Genomic DNA, 19,011 nt, shown 5'->3' on the forward strand with positions numbered 1-19,011 from the left:
GTCTGGCGAGCCCATAAGGCAAGATCTCGCCTCATGGGCTGAGGATGATCATGAAAGGTGGTGGTGGTGGTGGAACAACCCAAAACTACATGGGAAGAGCATCGGCGTAACTTTGTGCTGAACTCCGGGGCGGTCAAGATCTCTGTCTAAATAAATCTGGGTAAATTCCCAGATGATTAAACATGCAACTGTTTTGCTGGTAATACCTGAAACGAGTAAAGAAAATCAACAGAATATTTACGCAAGATAAATTATAATTTTATTGGGGGGGGGGCTTATATTGGTTGGGTCTGATTATTGGCGGAGTCATAACCCCCCCCCTAACCCCCATGGAAATTACGCCCCTGGGGAAGAGCTTGATAATGATTTGAAGCCACTTGGGACCACAGAGACCAAGAACACCACTGGTAATACACAACACCATAATGTACTGAAATCTTGCAGTGCCCGCAAGGTTCCCCTGCAGAAGACGGCACATGGTGCTTGTAATGTGTTTTTTTGTTGTTGTTGTTCATTTTGTTGCAAATTACCAAACTTACAAATACAGCAGGGGATCAATTATTTCACCCACTGTGCTTGATGATGACGTGGCTGTAGCTCAGGAGGTACGAGGTCACATACTAATCGGAAGGTTGTTGGTTCGATCCCTGGCTGCTCTAGTATGCATGCCGAATATCCTTGAGCAACATACTAACCCTAAATTGCTCTCTAATGCATCCATCCATCAAATGTTAGAAAGCACTTACGTAAGGAAAAAACAAAAAAAACAGACAAAAGTGCCTGTGTGAATGGATGAAAGAGACAAGTTGCATAAAGCGCATTGAGTGCTCAGCTAGAGAGGACAACCATTTACCATGAGAACAGCCCGGCGACAGACAATCTTACCTGGTTTCATTTCACGAGAAAGAAAAAAAAAAAAAACTCCTCGAAACGTGCTAAAAACTTTCCATCATTTTTTCTAAGTCAAATTTTGGACTTCCTTTGTAAAGCACTTTACTGTAATTTTTCACAAAAATATGTTGAGTGCACTGGATTACAGAATGCCTGCAAGGTAGGAGAAATCTATTAAAAAGTCAAGAGACAGCAGCAATATTTGCAAAATGGTCATCTTTAATACACTCACGTTTCCACAGAGGATAAAAATGTGATCCCTAGTGTCTAGCAGTCATATATCATTGCTGCGTACTGGACTGCTTGCACACTACCTATACACATACGTGACATACATGAAAGACATTTAATCAACTGATCCCAAGGCACAAACATGCAACACAAGCCCTGCCTCTGATGGCACTCAGAATTGAATTGTTCCTTCAAGAATACAGTTCGCCATGCCAATGGTTACTTGGATGACCTGTATAAATACGCAGTCTGTATAGAAATCCTGCTGAGTCTTCTTCTTTGAATCTAAAACACTTTGAAGTGTCTAAGCAAAATACCGCCCAAAGGTCATGGTGTTTTTACCATCTTGCTTCCACCCATCAAATCCGTTCAGCTGTGTGCAGACAGACTGCAGGGCATGTGTGCTGTGGGTTTGTCCTGTGACTGACCCATGACTTAACTGGCTGTCACAGGGACTGCATGGCATGCCAGCAAGCAGCTGTGGCCTCGGTGCCTCAGTTAGGCCTGTGGCCCTCAGTCAAAGTGTCTCTCTGGGTGTGAGAGACATAATAGTGTCAGTGTTGGTGGTGCTAAAGAGCCCGTTTGTTGATGTTGAAGATTTTGACAGAGTGGTCGGCACTGGCGCTGGCGAGCTGGACCCAGGAGCTCTCCTCCTCGATTTCACTCTCTCCATCACCCTGTCCATCCTTCTTGCCATTCCCCCGACCTGCTCGGCCAGTCTTGGGCCTCCAGCGGAGCCGTTTTACTGCCAGAGTGTGGCTTTGTCTGTGAGAGGATGTGTGATGAAAGGAGACAACAGAATACTTGTCTGGATGACAAAACAAGCTTTCAGACAAAATCTACACAACTGACATCCCATCTATTTTACACTAAACCATAATTTTTCTGTTAAACACACAACACAAAAACTTTGTTTGGTATATTTTGCTACACCTGGGTTTGACCATCTTTTCCCTTCACAACTACCTTAATTGTTCTTGGCAAAGATTCAGCAAGGCGTTTAAACAATCCTCAGAGGTCATATGAGTAATGTGGTCTCATTCTCATGTTTAAGAAACCAGTTTAAGATGATTTGAGCTTTGTGACATGGTGTGTTATCCTGCTGGAAGCAGCCATCAGAAAATGGGTACACTGTGGTCATAAAGGGATGGACTTGGTCTGCAACAATAGGCAGTTAAGTAGAAACAATGCTCAGTGGTTCCAGGGGCCGTAAATGTGGCAAGAAAGTACCTTTGATTTGTATTTATATTATTATAATACATATTAAAGTTCTTTTGTTATATGTTGTTCATTTTTACCTGCAGTAACCAATGAATTTTCCAACTTATATATCATCTTAAAATATGAAAAAAAAAGGCGTATCTGAGGTGTGACTTCCTGATGCAAAGACTGTGCAACCTATCTTGATCTTTACAGACTATAGTGGCATAGACCAGTGTGAGATAAAACATCGACAGAACCAAAATTAAGGTACCGGTTGATGCCATCTGCATCTCCTCTTCAAAGGAAGCAGACATAATCTCCATCACGCTTATCTAATTTTTTATTATTATTATTATTTAAATGGTAAATGACAGAAAGCTTCTGGTTCTCAACAGCAATCAGAGTGAAGACCCACAACTGACACTGTGATGAACCTCAGATCGACTGCATGTGTGCGGTAAGGATACGAGGTGTCTGTTTCTCCACAGCAGCTCCAGTCGTCTCCTGCAGGCTCGCTGCCAGGGCTCCACCTGTACAGCCGGATCCTGCCACACTCCAGGCCAACTGCAAGCAGGTAGCTGCGGAAAGTAGGAAGGAAACACAACAAAATCGAACTTCAGAGCAGACCTCGTTTTCCTTTGCTCTGACCTAGATGTCTTGAACCAGTACTGTCACTCTTCGCTACAAGAGTTAGACATTTTTACCACATTTAATTCCATTTCAGCACAGTATGACTGAACCTCCGGGGTCTTTAGATGAGAACATGAAGCAGTTTAGTGTCAGCCACAGTCATGTCATGTGTTTAAATTAATTGGATATAATGTTTCTTTATGTGAGGTTAACAGCTTCTAAACCAATTAAACAATCAGTTAACTGATGAGCAGTTTAAGGGAGAAGAAAATAGTTCAAAACTGCAGCTTCAAATTAATGAAACAAACTTCCAAAGTACTGAAGACAGATATAAGACCTGGCCAGTCGATATGACGGTAGTTGGATGTCATGTAACACAAACCTGTCATTAGAGCAGAGTACAGGGCAGAACGCTATAGCAGTAGCAGAATCGCCCACATCTAAGATGGAAGAGCACGGTTTAATCTCAGGAGGCAGCACAGGGTCTCCAGAGTCCAAACTACATGGGCCCCATACTATCACCTGGACACACACACACACACACACACACACACACACACACACACACACACACACACACACACACACACACACACACACACACACACACACTTTGTTTAGAAAAAAATGCTACAACTCAAGGGTGCAACCAGGTGGTATTATTGTCAACGCATAATGTGACGCAACATTTAAAAATTACCTTCTTGTCTCGACTTGATGTTACAAAGAATTTGCCGTCAGGGCTCCAGTCACATGACCAGATGATTCGGCTGTGTATGGCTGTGTCCTTCTCTGTGTGCGCATACAGCGAGAACAGGGGCTCTATATGGAAACGGGAACAAAGAGCAAGAGAGATCATACAAACAACTGCATTCAAACGATGGTATGAGTGCCGGCACTACATGTATTGTGTCACATTTCATCTCCACAACAACACTTTTCCAACAGAGGATGAGCTGGTAGCAAAACTTTGTGTTATGATTACTGCAGCATGACATCAGCACGTTTAGATCCCTGCCTCACAGCTCAGTAGCAACAAAGACTCTCCCGAGCGACAAATAAACAACCGAACAAGACAGAGAACCTCATTCCAGCCCTCCATTTCACTCAGTTTTGGTTTATGACCTGCTGCTGTTTATTTCCCTAGCCTAAGTCATTTCAGCCTCCAGATTGGTTTCCCTAGAGAGCTTGTTTGTATGCTGCTGGCAGCTGCCTGCCTGCATGTCTGCAGTAGTCCTGCTCTCCACTGGCTCTCTCTCACACACGCACACACACACATAGCATAATTATTGTAAAACATCAGCACTGCCACAAAAGTCCGAGTTAACCAAAGTGTTGAGGTTTGTGTTCAAAGGATTCTCCTTCTCCCTCCTTCACAATCTTTCATTAACACGACTGGCTGTTGAGCTATATCACATCACACACAGATGGGGACTGGAGACACAGACTATAGAGAAAGTGTCCATTTTGATAAAACACACAAAACGTATCAAGAAGACTAAAAGGTAGAACATATAAAAGCCCACTCAGGTTTAAAAAAAACAAAAAGGAGGAGGAGAGAGAAGGTGACAATGTCTCCAAGGCCAAGACAAAATAGGGCGGTGGAGGGAAACGCTCAGGCAAAACAGGTAGGGGCCAGAAGATGTGTGAATAGAATAGAGGTAGTCATTTGTTTGATCAGCTCTGACTTCATTTAACCTTCCCTAGTCTGAAGGTAGGAGACTGTGCGTGTCCTCGTGCGTGCTCCTCACAATCACCTTGAGTGATTCAGCAGTCAACCAGAACAGACGGGGAGCCCCCCGCCCCTGGAAAAAGCAAAAAAACAAAAAACCCTGTAATCCCTTGCCATTTCTCTTAAGAGAAACCAAAGACCAACACACACACACACACACACACACACACACACACACACACACACACACACACACACACCCATTCAGCTATCTTAGTGAGGACCTTCATTGACATAATGGTTTTCCTAGCCCCTTACCCTAACCATTAAAAATGAATGCCTAACCCTAAACCTAACCAAAACCTAATTGTAACCCTGACACTAAAACCACATTTTGAGCCTCAAAAAGGCCTTTAAACCTGTGAAGACCGGTTAGTGTGTCCTCACAAGTGACTGTTGGTTCTCACAAGTATAGTAGAATGCAGATTTCGGTCCTCACAAAGATAGCTAGACAGGAACACACACACACACACACACACACACACACACACACACACACACACACCACCCTGCCTCTGCGTAGCCCACCATTCAGGCGAACAGAGGAGTGCGGGACGCCTCTGTCAGTGCCCATTAACACCATCCGGAGAAGCCAAGAGAAACATAAGATGCTTTACCAGGTGCAGGAGGAGGTAATCCTTAGGGCTTAAATGTCGTTTTCTGTTCACCTTAAATGCAGGATTGAGTTATTTGTAGAGTCTGTGTGCTGAGGTTCTCTCATATAAACATCCTCTCCAAGAACACACTCCTGTTGACAACAGCAACAGCTCTACACAGAACTTAGGCCAACAGAAATCCAATATCTGAGCTAGTTTTTTCTTTCTCTTTTAAATAAAATGTTTGATTGTTTTCAAATGTATTGTTTCTCAAGGTTTATTGATTATCTGGATCTATATTCACAATGTTTCAGATGTTTGAGAATTAGATTTGGGAGATGTTTTCTACCTACTTAGAGTGAAAGTATAAAATTAAGAGCACCTCTCACAGTATCACACCATTAGTAAACACATATATGTAGGGGAGGTGTGGGAAGCCAGATCGGGCGCCCCCCCCTTCTGGCTCTCCTCTTTGCTCTCTCCCATCTCGTCCCTTTTGTCTCACTTCTCTCTATCACCTTTTCTATCCCTTTGAACAAGTGAGGCTCCATAAATGCTAAAGAGGTAAGTATTATTTCTCAGTTGCAGTGAATAGATAGGAGCAATTAAACTGTAGAAAACTAAACAGAAGAAAGAACAAGAGAAATAACAATTTAACATAAACCAGTGACACACTCAACCCTGATCAACCCCAGCAGGGCCTCCTTGGATGAGGGTGTCTAATGATAATGGCCGAAACACCCGATGAATCCAAGGTCCACTACTGACGATGTGTCCCAAATCTTAATACGATAACCTAGATCAGATCTCTACTTACTCTGAATTCAGAAGTATTATGAGGACATGGTCGGTAGTAACAATGGTCATAAAAAGTATAAAAACATGTCAATACCTCGGCATGTCAGAGCACTGACTGTATTGCTGATGTTACTGATGGTGACAGGAAGGCTCTAACATTTGGAGGATGTGGTCAACCAGTAAGACCACGCCCCCATGATCATAACCTATCAGTTGATTATCATCATCTAAGAGGATACAAGTCGTATGGAAAATCTGTAGCAAAGCGATATCACTTCATACATGAAACATGTATCAACACCAAAAATCTCATGCTAATGACTTTGCCATATTAATATTGCTCAGTACACTAGGAGCGAGAACTTGTAATTGTAAGTAGTGTGCATGAAGCATATGCTGTGAAAATGGAGAAATGTTTGCAAAACAACAAAGCACAGCTTGGGTGAAGATCCATTAGGTGATCACTGTGTGCAATTTTGATTAAATTCTGACCAATCCTCCAGTGCAATCTATTACAATTTGGCTTTTATCCACCAATGTCTTCAAATTCAACTATGATTTATGGTTGAAAATTCAGAAAAAGTTTTATAACTTATGTTAAACCTATGTTTTTGACAAGTGAGATGTGTAATGTCATAATATAGAAAGAACCCTATAAAGATTTTAAATATGCTACATTTGAACTCTGACCTCTTCTTCAAGGCCAATAGAGTCATCTAAAGGTCAAAGTGATAACACTATATAGTTATTTAAAAAAACCTTTCTTTCTATCAGTTTATATTTAAAGCATACAGGCTTAATCCCTGGCCTCCTCTTCAAGGTCAAATAAGGCCATAAAATGTCTCACTTTTACATTTTACATCTGTCTTTCTTTCAAGTTGACTCCAAAATGCATTATATGTTTCAAGAAAGTATTGTTAAGAGAAAGTAAATAAGCTGCCTAGTTAGTTAGAAATATATTGTGGTACATTTCTAGATACTAGATAGTAGATGTAGTAGACAAATATAGTAAGCTCAATTTATTTATGTCCAGTTATTTACAAATCATTGCCTATTACGTAGTATTACTACTCCTTCATGATGTTCGTACAATTAGAGTATCTGTCATGCTACCTTTATCTGATTTTAATTCCACAGTTTTTAAAGTATGTCTAAAAAGAGCAAAGAAAACAAAACAAAATGAATATACAGAAAACACAACAATGTTGCCTTAAAAGTAAATGCTGCCCAGAAAGCGAGCTGCCTTAGCCGAGGTTTGTACTCTGTGACTGCCGGGTGAACAGACAGATGATGATCTTTCAGCTGGATGAGCTAAAAACTGTAATGTCGGGATTACAGCTTCATACCACTTCTGGCAGAGCTCCTTTTTATCATCAGTGAATATTTATCACCCTTTATCACTCTGCTCGTGTGTCTGGAGACTCTGACTGAATAAATCTGGGACCAAACAGATACCTTATGCCAGATGTGACTGGTTAGAATCTAAGTTGTACTGATTATGTAATAAAATGAAATCAACAAATTTATTTATTTAATAGATCATAAAAAGGCAAAAAAAAAAAAAACCATTAAAAAGACAAGCAAAGTGAGACTGTTTTATTGGATGGTTGTTCCATGGCATCGTTTAAGATTTGAGTCCAGAGACGATTTCTCACTCAAAGCTCTCACCCAATGTGAATCCTGACAGTGTTGACCTTAGAGAGACAAATCTATTTCTCTGACCATGTCAAAACCACTGAGTTAAGTCACAAAGGAGGGTAAAGGTCAAAAGAAATTGACAAAATGACTGAGAGAGCGCTAAAACTGAGACTTTTCAGCTGATATTTGCTGGGTTAAATTGGGCCAATTTCATCTGTAGCTGACCGCAGCATGACTACTCTTCAAGGTAATTGGGGGATATTTAACCTCATTATCTCCACTTTCAGCAGTGTATACACTCTTAAATTTGCTCTTAATAGTTTAATATTTAATAGTTTTCAGTGAGTCACCATCAGTGAGTGATGGTTGGCAAATCCTGTCTAATGACAGGATTTGCCAACCATCACATTTTTAGTGCAAGACACCAGCTCTCAAAGTGCGTAAACAAATCTCACACCTACCGCAAGGAAGCATCAAAGTATCCTCTTTATGGGTTAAACTGGCTTTTTGCACACAGCACACAATCTGAAGATCACACTTTTTAAACATTTTAGCACCTACACTGACCCACAAACACCACTGGAAGTGGGAAAGACAGTTTTTGTGGCTTTAGCTGAAGTTGGCAAACACACAGAGGCCTCTTTATATTCACAAACCGTTCATGTACCTTCAGTGTTTTCTCATTTACTTCTCTACAATTTCACAGATCAGAGCCCCACAGAGCGCTACCCCCAATATCACAAATCCCAGTTTAACACGAAACTATAAATATCATTGTGGTTTGTCTTTATCAGCGCATGCAAAGGCTACTGCATCGTGCTTTATGTCTGTATTTATTCAAAGTGTTACTTCAGAATTTTCTTTTCAAGCTTCATCCCAGAGAGCATAGATTTGATGAGATCTCTGCAATCCACCGCAGAGGATTTGATGTATTCTGCATGGTAATTACCCATTTGAAAGCCTGTTTCAAATCACTGCTCTACCTACAAATGTGGAATTATAAGCCTTGAAGGAGGGAAGTAAGCACCAATCGTTCATTTTGGTCAGTCTGGTCAGTTTCAAATCTTTCCTATATTAAATCCATTTTGGACTCGATTCATTCAGTGCATCACTTGTTTGGCTCTTCATAGTATTAATGAGGGGAGTCCTTCCAATAAGGCCAGCTTGACTCGAAATTCAATTTGGAGGAAATCTGCTCTGTGGGTTTACCTTATTTTAATTATTTGGAATTAGGGGAGCAATTCCATGTGCCAGAAGGGCTCCGGCATTGTCGTTTTTTCTTAATATTCACTCAAGCACATTTTTTAATTAAACTGAATTTATTTACAAAGCATTATGAGGAACTAACGTCTCATCCTGAGTCACGCTGCATTTGAAAATCTAATCCTGAAGACCAAACACTAATAACCCTGTAAAACAGACTTCCTTATTAGTCTGTGTTGTCCTCATTTCTCACCTGGACTTTCAGGTGTGGGGAGATTCCTTCTCCATAAAGACCAAGTGCGATCTCGGGAAACAGCCAACAGGAGCTGTGCATCAGGTGAAAAGGCCATTTGGGTAACCGTGAGGGTGTGACATGGAAGAACCTGCAGCTGACGCCATGTGGTTGTACTCCACAGGAGCACTGCTGCATGCTCAGCTTTGGATGCCTGGAAAGATAGTAAGGGGTCAGTTCATTGTCAGACATAAAACACACAATGCTTTATAAAAGCACCTGTGTCTACTTTATAAGCTACTTCCACAGTTGAAGTGTTCCACAATGAAACAAGATTATTTCACAAAAAACAAAAAATAACCACGATCAAAACAATTAGCACCCCTGATGCTAACAGTCAGTTCTGTATCATTTTCTCAAGCTCCTCCAGATTTGATGGTCTTCTGGCATGGACTTTGGTCTTCGGTGCACCTTACAGGTTTTCAGTGGAATTCAAGTTGGGGCTTCTTGCAGGCCACTCAGTAACATTTACTTTGGTCTTATGGAGGTAGTTCTTCACCAGGAGCGACGTATGTTTTAGGTGGTTGTTGTGTTAAAAGACAAAGAGACAACCCAGACCCAGTTTTGCTGCCAACTACTTGAGGTTGTCTTTCAAAATCTTTACATATTATAGCATCCCCATAATACATCCACCTCCGTGTTTCACTGTGAGGACGGGGGTTTGGGTTGTACACCTTTCTCTTCTTCTTTCAAACATAAACAGTGCCTCTGTGGCCAAAGAGCTCTCGTTTCCAGTACGCATAAACTTTCTGCAGGTCATTCTTTCTTACTTTAGTCTAGATTCAAGCTGTCTCATCTGCAGAAGTTTCCTTGGTATGCAACCTCACACTTCATTCCAGTGCAGGGATCTAGTGGTTGTCTTCTTTGAGACCACAGTTCCTGACCTGGCTAAGTCATTCAATGATATCTTAGCAGTTGTTCTGGTGTCTTTAGACTCACACTTGTTTTCTTTCCAGAGTCTTTCAAACCTTTTGCTTCCTACCCTCTGCCAAATTTGTTCTGTACTGTGTGGTACTCTGTGATGATACTTCTCACTCCAGATCTTAACACTTGGAAATGCTGTGATAACTTTGCATATCCATCTCTGCTTTGTGAGCATCAACAAATCTTTTTATCAAATCTAAACTGATTGATTTTGTTTTGGGCATGATGCTTTCTCAAGTAACTGATCAAACTCTCACTGAAGTTTTTATAGTGTGTAAATTGGAAGATAACTCTCAGTTTGAACACCATTGCACAGCAGTGGTTTCTGCTTTGACTCAAAGAGGTCCGTTTTTCAGGGGGTCTAATAATATAGACCCTGATAATCTCGTTTTTTTTCCTGAAATAATTCTGTTATTGTGTGTAAACAAAAATGATTTATGCTTTCTAAAGAAAACTTTTTTAAAAAAGTCTAGAAATACTATGTTGAAAATCCCACGGTCTGTTGAAAAGAAAAAAACACTGAACATTTTTGACAAAAACCTTCAATTTCACAGGGGCTTAATAATTCTGTCTGAGTCTGATGTTTTGCACAAAATATATCTTGAAGAGTAAAGGGATTCCATTTAATAAATACTGGATCAAAAATATACATTCACCCACATAGAAATAAATCTGGTGTTGCTGAAATTAAGAGAATATCTTAACGTAGTGCCTCTTAATGGTCTATGAAGTATCCGTGATTAACTACAGCTGGTAATTTATTTGTGCAAACATAAAGGGTTTCACAGCTCACACAGTAAAATGTTAACGTTCAAGGATCTCAGTGAGGATCCGAGAAAGAGGATCACAGATTTAGACAAGTTAGTAATGTCTCTTTCTGCATAATTCAAGATGATCTGTTCAAACAGCTGCACAAGATCTGAAAACACCCTCAGTTATAAGGAAGTTGGTTTGGGTGGTCAGAAACAATCCAGACACCACAAAGGTACAGGCCTGCATAAACTGGAAGCTGCTGGACATTGCTGTCTACTCTCAAGTGAGTCTTACATGGCTACGTAAGGACAGGCTGCTGTCCAATAAAGAAGGACCTGGCTCGTAGCTAATGCTAATGCTTGTAGCTGACCACATGGACGAAGAAATAAAACCTCTGAAGGAAAGTGTTATGATCAGATGAGACCAAAATTAAGTTGTTTGGCTACAAGTATTGTCAGGTCAGCCTGGGATTTTAGAAAATATTGGGACCTAGAGGAAAATAAATCAACATACGGACTGGAAAGCAAACCAAGTAGAACCAATCTGCAGTCTGATTTGCCAAGCAGAGCGTTAAAAAGACCCACAAAGCAACAAGAGCAGCAGCAGTCCAGAAGTTTTGAGATATACGTGCACAGAGTGATGAAAATAAAAATTAACTGTATTTAAAGCACATTTGGGTCACTTTGTCACAAACTTTGTATACAGGAAATTATGGGCTTATGGTGAAGAGTGGTTAAAAAGAACGACATAATTCAGCCTTTTCTCTGAATAATTCAGATACATTTGAGTAAATAAAGTAAAAATGACGCACTACTGCTTGGTGTGCGCATAATTGGGGATTGGCTTTATTTACATTTATTGTAAGAAAATAGTCAAATGAAGTGGTAAAGGTTAGTTAGATGGTTCTGTCAGATGTGTACATTTATTAGCATATAGGTTTTTATTTTTACATCTGGTTTTTGCTTTGAAGGTTTTTCATCTAAAGATCTAATGACCCGATGATTAGTGTTGAACTAATTGAATCTATTAAAAAAGAAAATCAATTAAAATTTACATGGTTATTGAGGGGAATCTAATAAAACCCATTTGGGTAAATGAAAACAATCTCTTAAGAAACGAAAATGCACAAATTTACATAACTGGACAAATAAATCTAGTGAAGTAAAGGTATCATAGTGCTGGGCAATAGAATCTGTGGGACTGGCATACGTGGTTGTAGTAATTAAGGCAAACTACCTCAGAAATCTTCAACATAACTTCAAACCATCAGCCTGACAGCTGAAGCTTGAACACAGTGGGTGCTTCAAAAGGTCACTGAGCCCAAACACACATTAAATGTGGTTGTGGAATAAGTAAAACAGCCAAAGTCCTGTCCTCAAGTCCTGTCCTCAAACTTATTTAAAAGTGTGTGGACTGTGCTTACAGCCATGTGAAAGTCAAAGTATACCTCGATGCTTCCAAAGGAATTAAGAGGGTAAGCAGCAGCCAGATGTTGCTGATCAAATGCATGCGATTAATTGATCATCAGCAGGTGTGAGTCTTGGCAGTTTGCTGGTCTGGAGCATTTGGGTATGTGTGAACACAATTCCACCAGTGGATGTCCCAAGGTCAAACCACACAATGCTCAGAGAAATTATATTTAAAACAAACAAACAAAAACACTTTAGAGCTATATCTCAGACTCTACAGACCTCAGTTGCCATGTTATGACAGCACAATTAGAAGAAGACTGAGGCTGCCTCTTCTCTCTAAAAAGAACAAGGCGACGTCACACAGAAAACGATTATTTCGAGTTATTGCTGTTAAGGTGGTTCTACAAGCTACTGAATGATGGTTGTACTTGGTTTTTCACAGGACTCTGTGAAACTGTGCTTATAAGAGTATTCAAATATTAAACTGGAAATATATTAAGTGTCTTCCATGTATAATTGTGATTCTGTATGTATTGGGGCGGCAATCTTTTTATTCCTAACTGTGGGTTTTGCCCAATCATTGAGCCCCATAAAAGGTCAAAGAAAGCATTGAAAGCCTGATATTGCCTTGGCAATCATTTGTATGATGACTGTAATTAAACTTTCGACTGCAATTGCAGGGCTGACTGTGACATGCAGTCCGGCCTGGAGCTTATCAAACTGACCTTGCATGCAGATGCCACCACTGTTCTGCTGCTGTCAGACGCAAGACAGAACATCTCAAAGCCGTGCCCGTACCTGTGGACAGGGGACAATCATACAGAGGTTAACCATGAACAGCCACTCTGACTGTGCAGAAGGACAGATATATGTTACAGACAGACAGGGAAGGGATGCATGGTGAGGCAGAACAGAGGAAGAGCTCCCAGTGTGACAGTAAATTAAATATTCTTTTATTCCAGAGTGTCACTCCAACAAGCTTCCAGGCTCGAGCCGTCGCCACTTGCTGACAGGTAAATAATTAGAGTGTGAAATTAAAATACTGATCTGTGATGACTAGTCCTTCTCCTGCTGACACAGATGAACAATGATGATGCTCTAGCTAATCACTCACGGCCTAATTGCTTTTAGCTTGCCATCACCTGGTTGTTTTAAAATGCCAACAAGCTCAAACTGCAGTCTGCAACTCAGTGGAAAGAATTTCCAGCCTCTACCAGCCAGCTTTCAAACACTGCAGCAATTTGGCCACAACAGGGAGAGGATTATTTATGCCACAAAAAATAATTTAGTCACTTACTCATTTTAATGTTTCTATTCTGCACTAAATGATTCAAGGGATGAAGCCAAATGAAGGTAGAAAAATGCTTTTCAACACACACAGTGTTCGCACCTCAAATAAATGGCCGTGTCGTCTGTCATGTTTATGGTGGAATGACCGGTAAATGGATTTAACATTGGCCAAAGTGTGGCAATATATTCAATCTGGAGAAGTGGCTCATGGGAAGCCGAGTAGCTGGATTCTGACTGATGAATATGCCGTTGGAGTTGTGGGTGCAGAGGTGAGGGGGTAACAAAGAAGTCTATGTAGGGAAATCTATTATTTTCAGATAGAGTAGAAACTTTTCAATAGAAGACACAAGGAAACACTGATGTCTTTATAGACACAAATATATCAATAAGCATGTCAGCATTTCACTTACAGCAGGTAACAGAAAATACATGTAAGATTTAGATACTCACAGTTTCTGGACCTCAGGCCAAAGTGTGTTCTGGAGAAGATGATCCTCTGGTGGTGGCTCTGCACACACACACACACACACACACACACACACACACACACACACACACACACACACACACACACACACACACACACACACACACACACACACACACACACACACACACACACACACACACACACACACACAATACAAATAGTTTGCTGTTATTTGTAATGCCCTGAAATCTTAGTTGTTCAAAAATAATCAACAATCAGCTGAATAAACAAGGAATGACTGTTATAATCTGAATTTAAATGTGTATCTGGAATCCACACAAATTAAAGAGCAAAGAAAGACCTTAAAGGATTATAAGGGGGTTTAGTAAAGCCCTTTCAGAAACAACATCACTAGTATTTGCGGAACATAATGTACCACACTCAGTAGCTACACTGGGACACAGCTACGTGTTAATAGCTGCTTTGATAGTTACAGGCATGTAAACACACACGCTCCAGAGTTTAGTAGACTGAATAAGACGATTACGAGACTGTAGATTACAAACTGTGACTAAGCACACATCATCATTTGCTTTCAGATCCTGATCGATCCCGTCTCCAAGTCAGGGATAATTTCTGAAGGTATTTAAACAGCTTCCAGATGTGGTGTGAATAAATGAGTGGCAATGTTTTTTGATTCTGTTGATGTCCGATGCTGCAGATATGTAAGAAACTCAAAGACTTTTAAACTGCAGAAATCAGAATAACAAGTTGGTTATTCAGTTTGTTAACACTTCACCAGAAAGTTTGTTGAGCATAAGAAAAAAAATCTGATCCTAAGATTTTATACTATTTGCAGAAAATAAAATTATAATATATTTTTTAGAATTCAAAGGAGTTCTTTGGGGGAGAGGGAGACTGGAAACAGGTGTCTCCTGCTCTTGCCAAATTTTGTTTTCTTAACTTGTGAACAGGCTGCACTTTCAGACATTAGGTAGGCACACTCAAATGCTCTCAGAAAATTGGAATTTAGACTAAAACTAAGCTTTAGTCTAAATTCAACCTAGACTCAAGCTGTTTATTAGCGTACAGATAGTGTGCAAACAGGGCAGGATACTGAAAGATGTTTAAATACTTAAGAATATTTAGAATAATTAGAAAAGTGAAGATTGTGTATTGTACCTGTGCATTAAAAAGTAGACATGTAACGTCCAATAAGTTAGTGTATATACAAGCTGAGAAAAGTAATGCGCAGTTATAACAGTAGAAGTTGCTACAGCGCTGATGTAAACATCTATGTTTGTTGGGAGCAGTTCTGATTGTACAGTCTGACAGCTGCAGGGAGGAAGGACATGCATCGAGGATGCAGCAGTCTCGCACTGAAGGAGCTCTGGTGCACATTAGGTTAGGGTGTAGTGTTTCAGAAGGGTTTGTGGTTAGGCTGTAACTATGACAGAAGTGTGTGACTATCCCCTTTCAAAAAGGTTTATGATACAGACTGAAAAGGAGAAACACTAAGAACATGATAATCAGCTCAAGACAATGTCTCACATTCGCATGTTTACATTTAATTGCATGAAATCCTGAGAAATAAAACCCATCACCCTAAAAGCAACACATTATTTTGCAATAACAACCTGTTTCTTTCTACTGTGTGTTTCTTAACATTTGCTGGTGTTCATGGGGGATTAAATGATGCCCAACTCTTTCCCTCACATCACCGGATCTGCACAAGTTCAGTTTCCCTTTCTGAGGCATGTAGTCGATAGCTGCACTTTTTGCGTTTTTGCTATCGGACATGGGCTCCCCTTTTAGCCTGATTATTCATTTCTCTCCTTGCCCGCAGAACCCAATCAAACAAGTAAAAATGCATTGTTAACAGCGGTCTCCACACTTGGTTGCTCCCGACATAGCCCGGGGTCATCAATACTTAAACTTTGCAATCACATAAACCCGCTTTCTAATTAGCATTGCAGATTAAGGAGTGGCTTCAATCATGCTGATGACAGCCCTTGACACCCTCTAGCCCAGGGGTTTTAAAAGGCTGCACTACTTTCTTTTCATTTGACTCTCGTTCAATTCCCATTTGCCTGTTTCCTACAATTACCTTCTCTTTTGTTCCCCTAGTTTTCCTTTTCCTCGGTGACCGTTTTAAACCTTCTCTGTTTTTAAATGATCAGTTTTCAAACTTTTTTTCTGGCTCCTGTCTTTATTAATTTATTTTCTTGTTGCTTCTGCTTGCATTACTGGCTCCAGACCGCTCTTCTTTTTCCAAACTTTCTCCTGCTGTGATACCATCAGCCTTCAGCAGCCCACCTCCCCAAGAGAAAACACAGTGGACTCTATAAATAAAGCTCTAACTAACTGCATATCATCGGCTCTTATAAGAGCAACCAGCAATAGGCATATCTCTCAAACTCTTAAATGACGAGTATGACTCAGGCTTTTAGACTCGAGAGGGAAACAGGGATGCCCTTTTGGCTTCAAAATTATTTATCAGAGAGGTTTACCACATTTTAAGTGAGACTAGGTCATCTGTAAAAATACTTGAAAGTGTAGATCATGCAGCAGTACCTGTCAGGTTGAGTGGGTGGAAGTAAGACTCCTGGTATTGGTCAGATACCCTGTTGAACTGCTCCCCCTCTTCTTTGTTTTTTGGCACAAGGTCACCTGGAAATTGAAATTATACTGTTACATTATGCAAAAGCGATGAACAAACCCGCATATGAATAAGCTTTCTCAAACTACAGAGTGAAGCGAAATTGATTTTTGATGGAAATCATCAAACAAAACTGCGGTGTAATTTTTTTATTTTACCCTGAAATACAGCCTTGTTGGACAGCCCGAGGGCAGGTGTGCTGGCTCCTTCTGGGAGGTCGGCAGAGTCCTGACATAGTTGAAACAAACGCAGAAGGTATATTCATGTGTTAGAGACTGCAAAGGCTTTTTAAGGGGACTGAACAGTCCATTAAGTACTTTTCAGAGAATAAAGCTTTCGTAAGATTTAATTCCAAACATTTCCACCAATGGGAATAATATACCTTCAGAATAAAATCAAATATTCTTTAGATACACATTTAGCTGAACACTTACACAGGATGTTAACAGAGTTTCTTTTGAAGTCCCAGATATATTAGCAAAGTTCTCCACAAAGTTACGAGGTGCTTGAAATACTCTCAGGACCTTCTCATCAGCTCCAGACACAAACTGAAACCTCCCGATCATGGCCAGACACTGCATGTCGTATCCATGGATCTGCGGCCGAGAGATTTCATGCCACGTGACCTGCAGTGATGACAGCCACAAAAACATATGCTGAACACGTGGCTCTGTTCATTTGGTCGCGTTGGGCAGTGCCTCCCTTTTCGATAGATCTCTGATGTTTGGGGATTTATTTTCTTGGCCCAAAACCCAGGCCTTTGAAACGACGCCAAATACACCATTGATTCTCTCGTGCAAGTGAAACATTTCCAGCTTAAGATTCAAAGTGTTCTCACAGGGGACGATGGAAGCCTCCATTGTGATAACTAGATTTCATTTGGCACTAGAATCAGGTGGTATTGTGGCAATAATCCAAACTGGCAACTTGAATAATGTAGTGGAAGCAGGAAGCGTGACTACAAATGTTTCTACCCCAACTGAATGCTAAACTGGTATGTCTTGCCCTGCTTCTAAAATGCTAGGTGGATGACTATATTGGCAATTTAGAAGTGTAATCTTTTACTTTAATATATTACCCCACTGCAATATTGGTTTCAGTCCCAGCTGAGTCATCTTAGAATATATATAGTGTTGAAACTAAATTAGATATAGCCTAAAGACATTTTAAAAAAATGGAAAGAATAATACACTAGAACCTGCATATATATTTTGGCGTAGGCAAACGGCCTACGCCAAAAAAGAACAACACGCTAAGTAGCAACTGTTAGGACGAGCCAAGACGAAGCAAATCATTTGAATGGCAACGATATTCATTAAATACAAGTGCATGAAATATGATTGATATATTAAATGATGAAAAAAAATAAATGCAGTGCGGCCACAAGTAGTCGTTTTTTAACTAAAATTCTAAATCTTAATTAAATCTGAATTTACTGTAAGGAATATGAACTTTTGATGGGTATGTTTTCTATTATCAGTGTATCCCAAGCATTCATCATATAGAGCGAGCAAAGTATAATTAAACTGTGAAATATTACTGTACTGTTAATAACTGGGCACCTATTTCTTTAATCTTGCCACTGAATGAGGATACACGTAGAAATCAGAACGGTTTTATTTCATGACAATGTGAGATTTAACATGTATCCAAATCACTAGACAAAGATTACCATTTGGCAATTTTATTTAATTCTAAAGTCACACAGTCATGGTCAGCAACTCCTGTTAACATCTAATCGCTGCCAGATACTGGATGAAATCATTCCTGTGATTACTTTGATGGCAAGCAGACTGCTGCAGTTGCCCCTTGTTTGCATGGAAGACTCTGGCTTGCGCACACTTGCCATTTTTTCTCTGAGCTGGAGTGAAACTTGAAAAAGTGTGCAGAGTACACACATTCCCCATAGCATTCCTGTATAAAGTACCATTCCCTGAAATGTAAGACCTCCCACTGGTCTCTAGGCCTGTGTGACTGGGGCCTGAGAAGTAGTAAGTCATTAATCATGTGGTTCAACACAAGTTAAGAACCTTGGGATAATCTTTAACACAAATTTGACATCTGAGAGACAAAAAAAAATACTGTGGATGTTGTGCATGTTTTGTTACATCTAAACTGGACTGCTGTGATACACTGGAGTTAGTCAATCATCTTTTACCCCTTTTCAATGAGTCCAAAAATAAAAAACCAAGAACCAAGAGAGCCTTGCACTGCCTCCTTGTGCATTACAGAGTTAAAAAGTGGTGCTGTTTCTGTTTAAAGCCTTATATGGTCTTGTACCGGCAAATGTGGTAGATATGCCGGTACAAGACCAAAACACCTCAGACAA

The 19,011-nt window shown here is 40.2% G+C and overlaps 1 protein-coding gene across 1 annotated transcript in view; it reads right to left on the bottom strand.

Moving 5' to 3' along the window:
* Positions 1 to 1,090: 1,090 nt before the first annotated feature.
* Positions 1,091 to 19,011, bottom strand: part of elp2 (elongator acetyltransferase complex subunit 2) — a 33,642-nt gene continuing 15,721 nt past the window's right edge. Inside the window, exons 13-22 of the mRNA XM_026156276.2 lie at positions 17,117 to 17,308; positions 16,841 to 16,910; positions 16,598 to 16,693; positions 14,044 to 14,101; positions 13,029 to 13,101; positions 9,176 to 9,368; positions 3,656 to 3,777; positions 3,338 to 3,477; positions 2,793 to 2,903; positions 1,091 to 1,887 (exon numbers count right to left, since the gene is read on the bottom strand). Coding sequence (XP_026012061.1) covers positions 1,692 to 1,887; positions 2,793 to 2,903; positions 3,338 to 3,477; positions 3,656 to 3,777; positions 9,176 to 9,368; positions 13,029 to 13,101; positions 14,044 to 14,101; positions 16,598 to 16,693; positions 16,841 to 16,910; positions 17,117 to 17,308 — 1,251 coding nt within the window. The 3' untranslated portion in view covers positions 1,091 to 1,691. The remainder of the gene's footprint in view (positions 1,888 to 2,792; positions 2,904 to 3,337; positions 3,478 to 3,655; positions 3,778 to 9,175; positions 9,369 to 13,028; positions 13,102 to 14,043; positions 14,102 to 16,597; positions 16,694 to 16,840; positions 16,911 to 17,116; positions 17,309 to 19,011) is intronic.

This window comes from Astatotilapia calliptera, chromosome 22 (assembly GCF_964374335.1).
Source record: "Astatotilapia calliptera chromosome 22, fAstCal68.1, whole genome shotgun sequence".
NCBI classification, from domain to species: Eukaryota; Metazoa; Chordata; class Actinopteri; order Cichliformes; family Cichlidae; genus Astatotilapia; species Astatotilapia calliptera.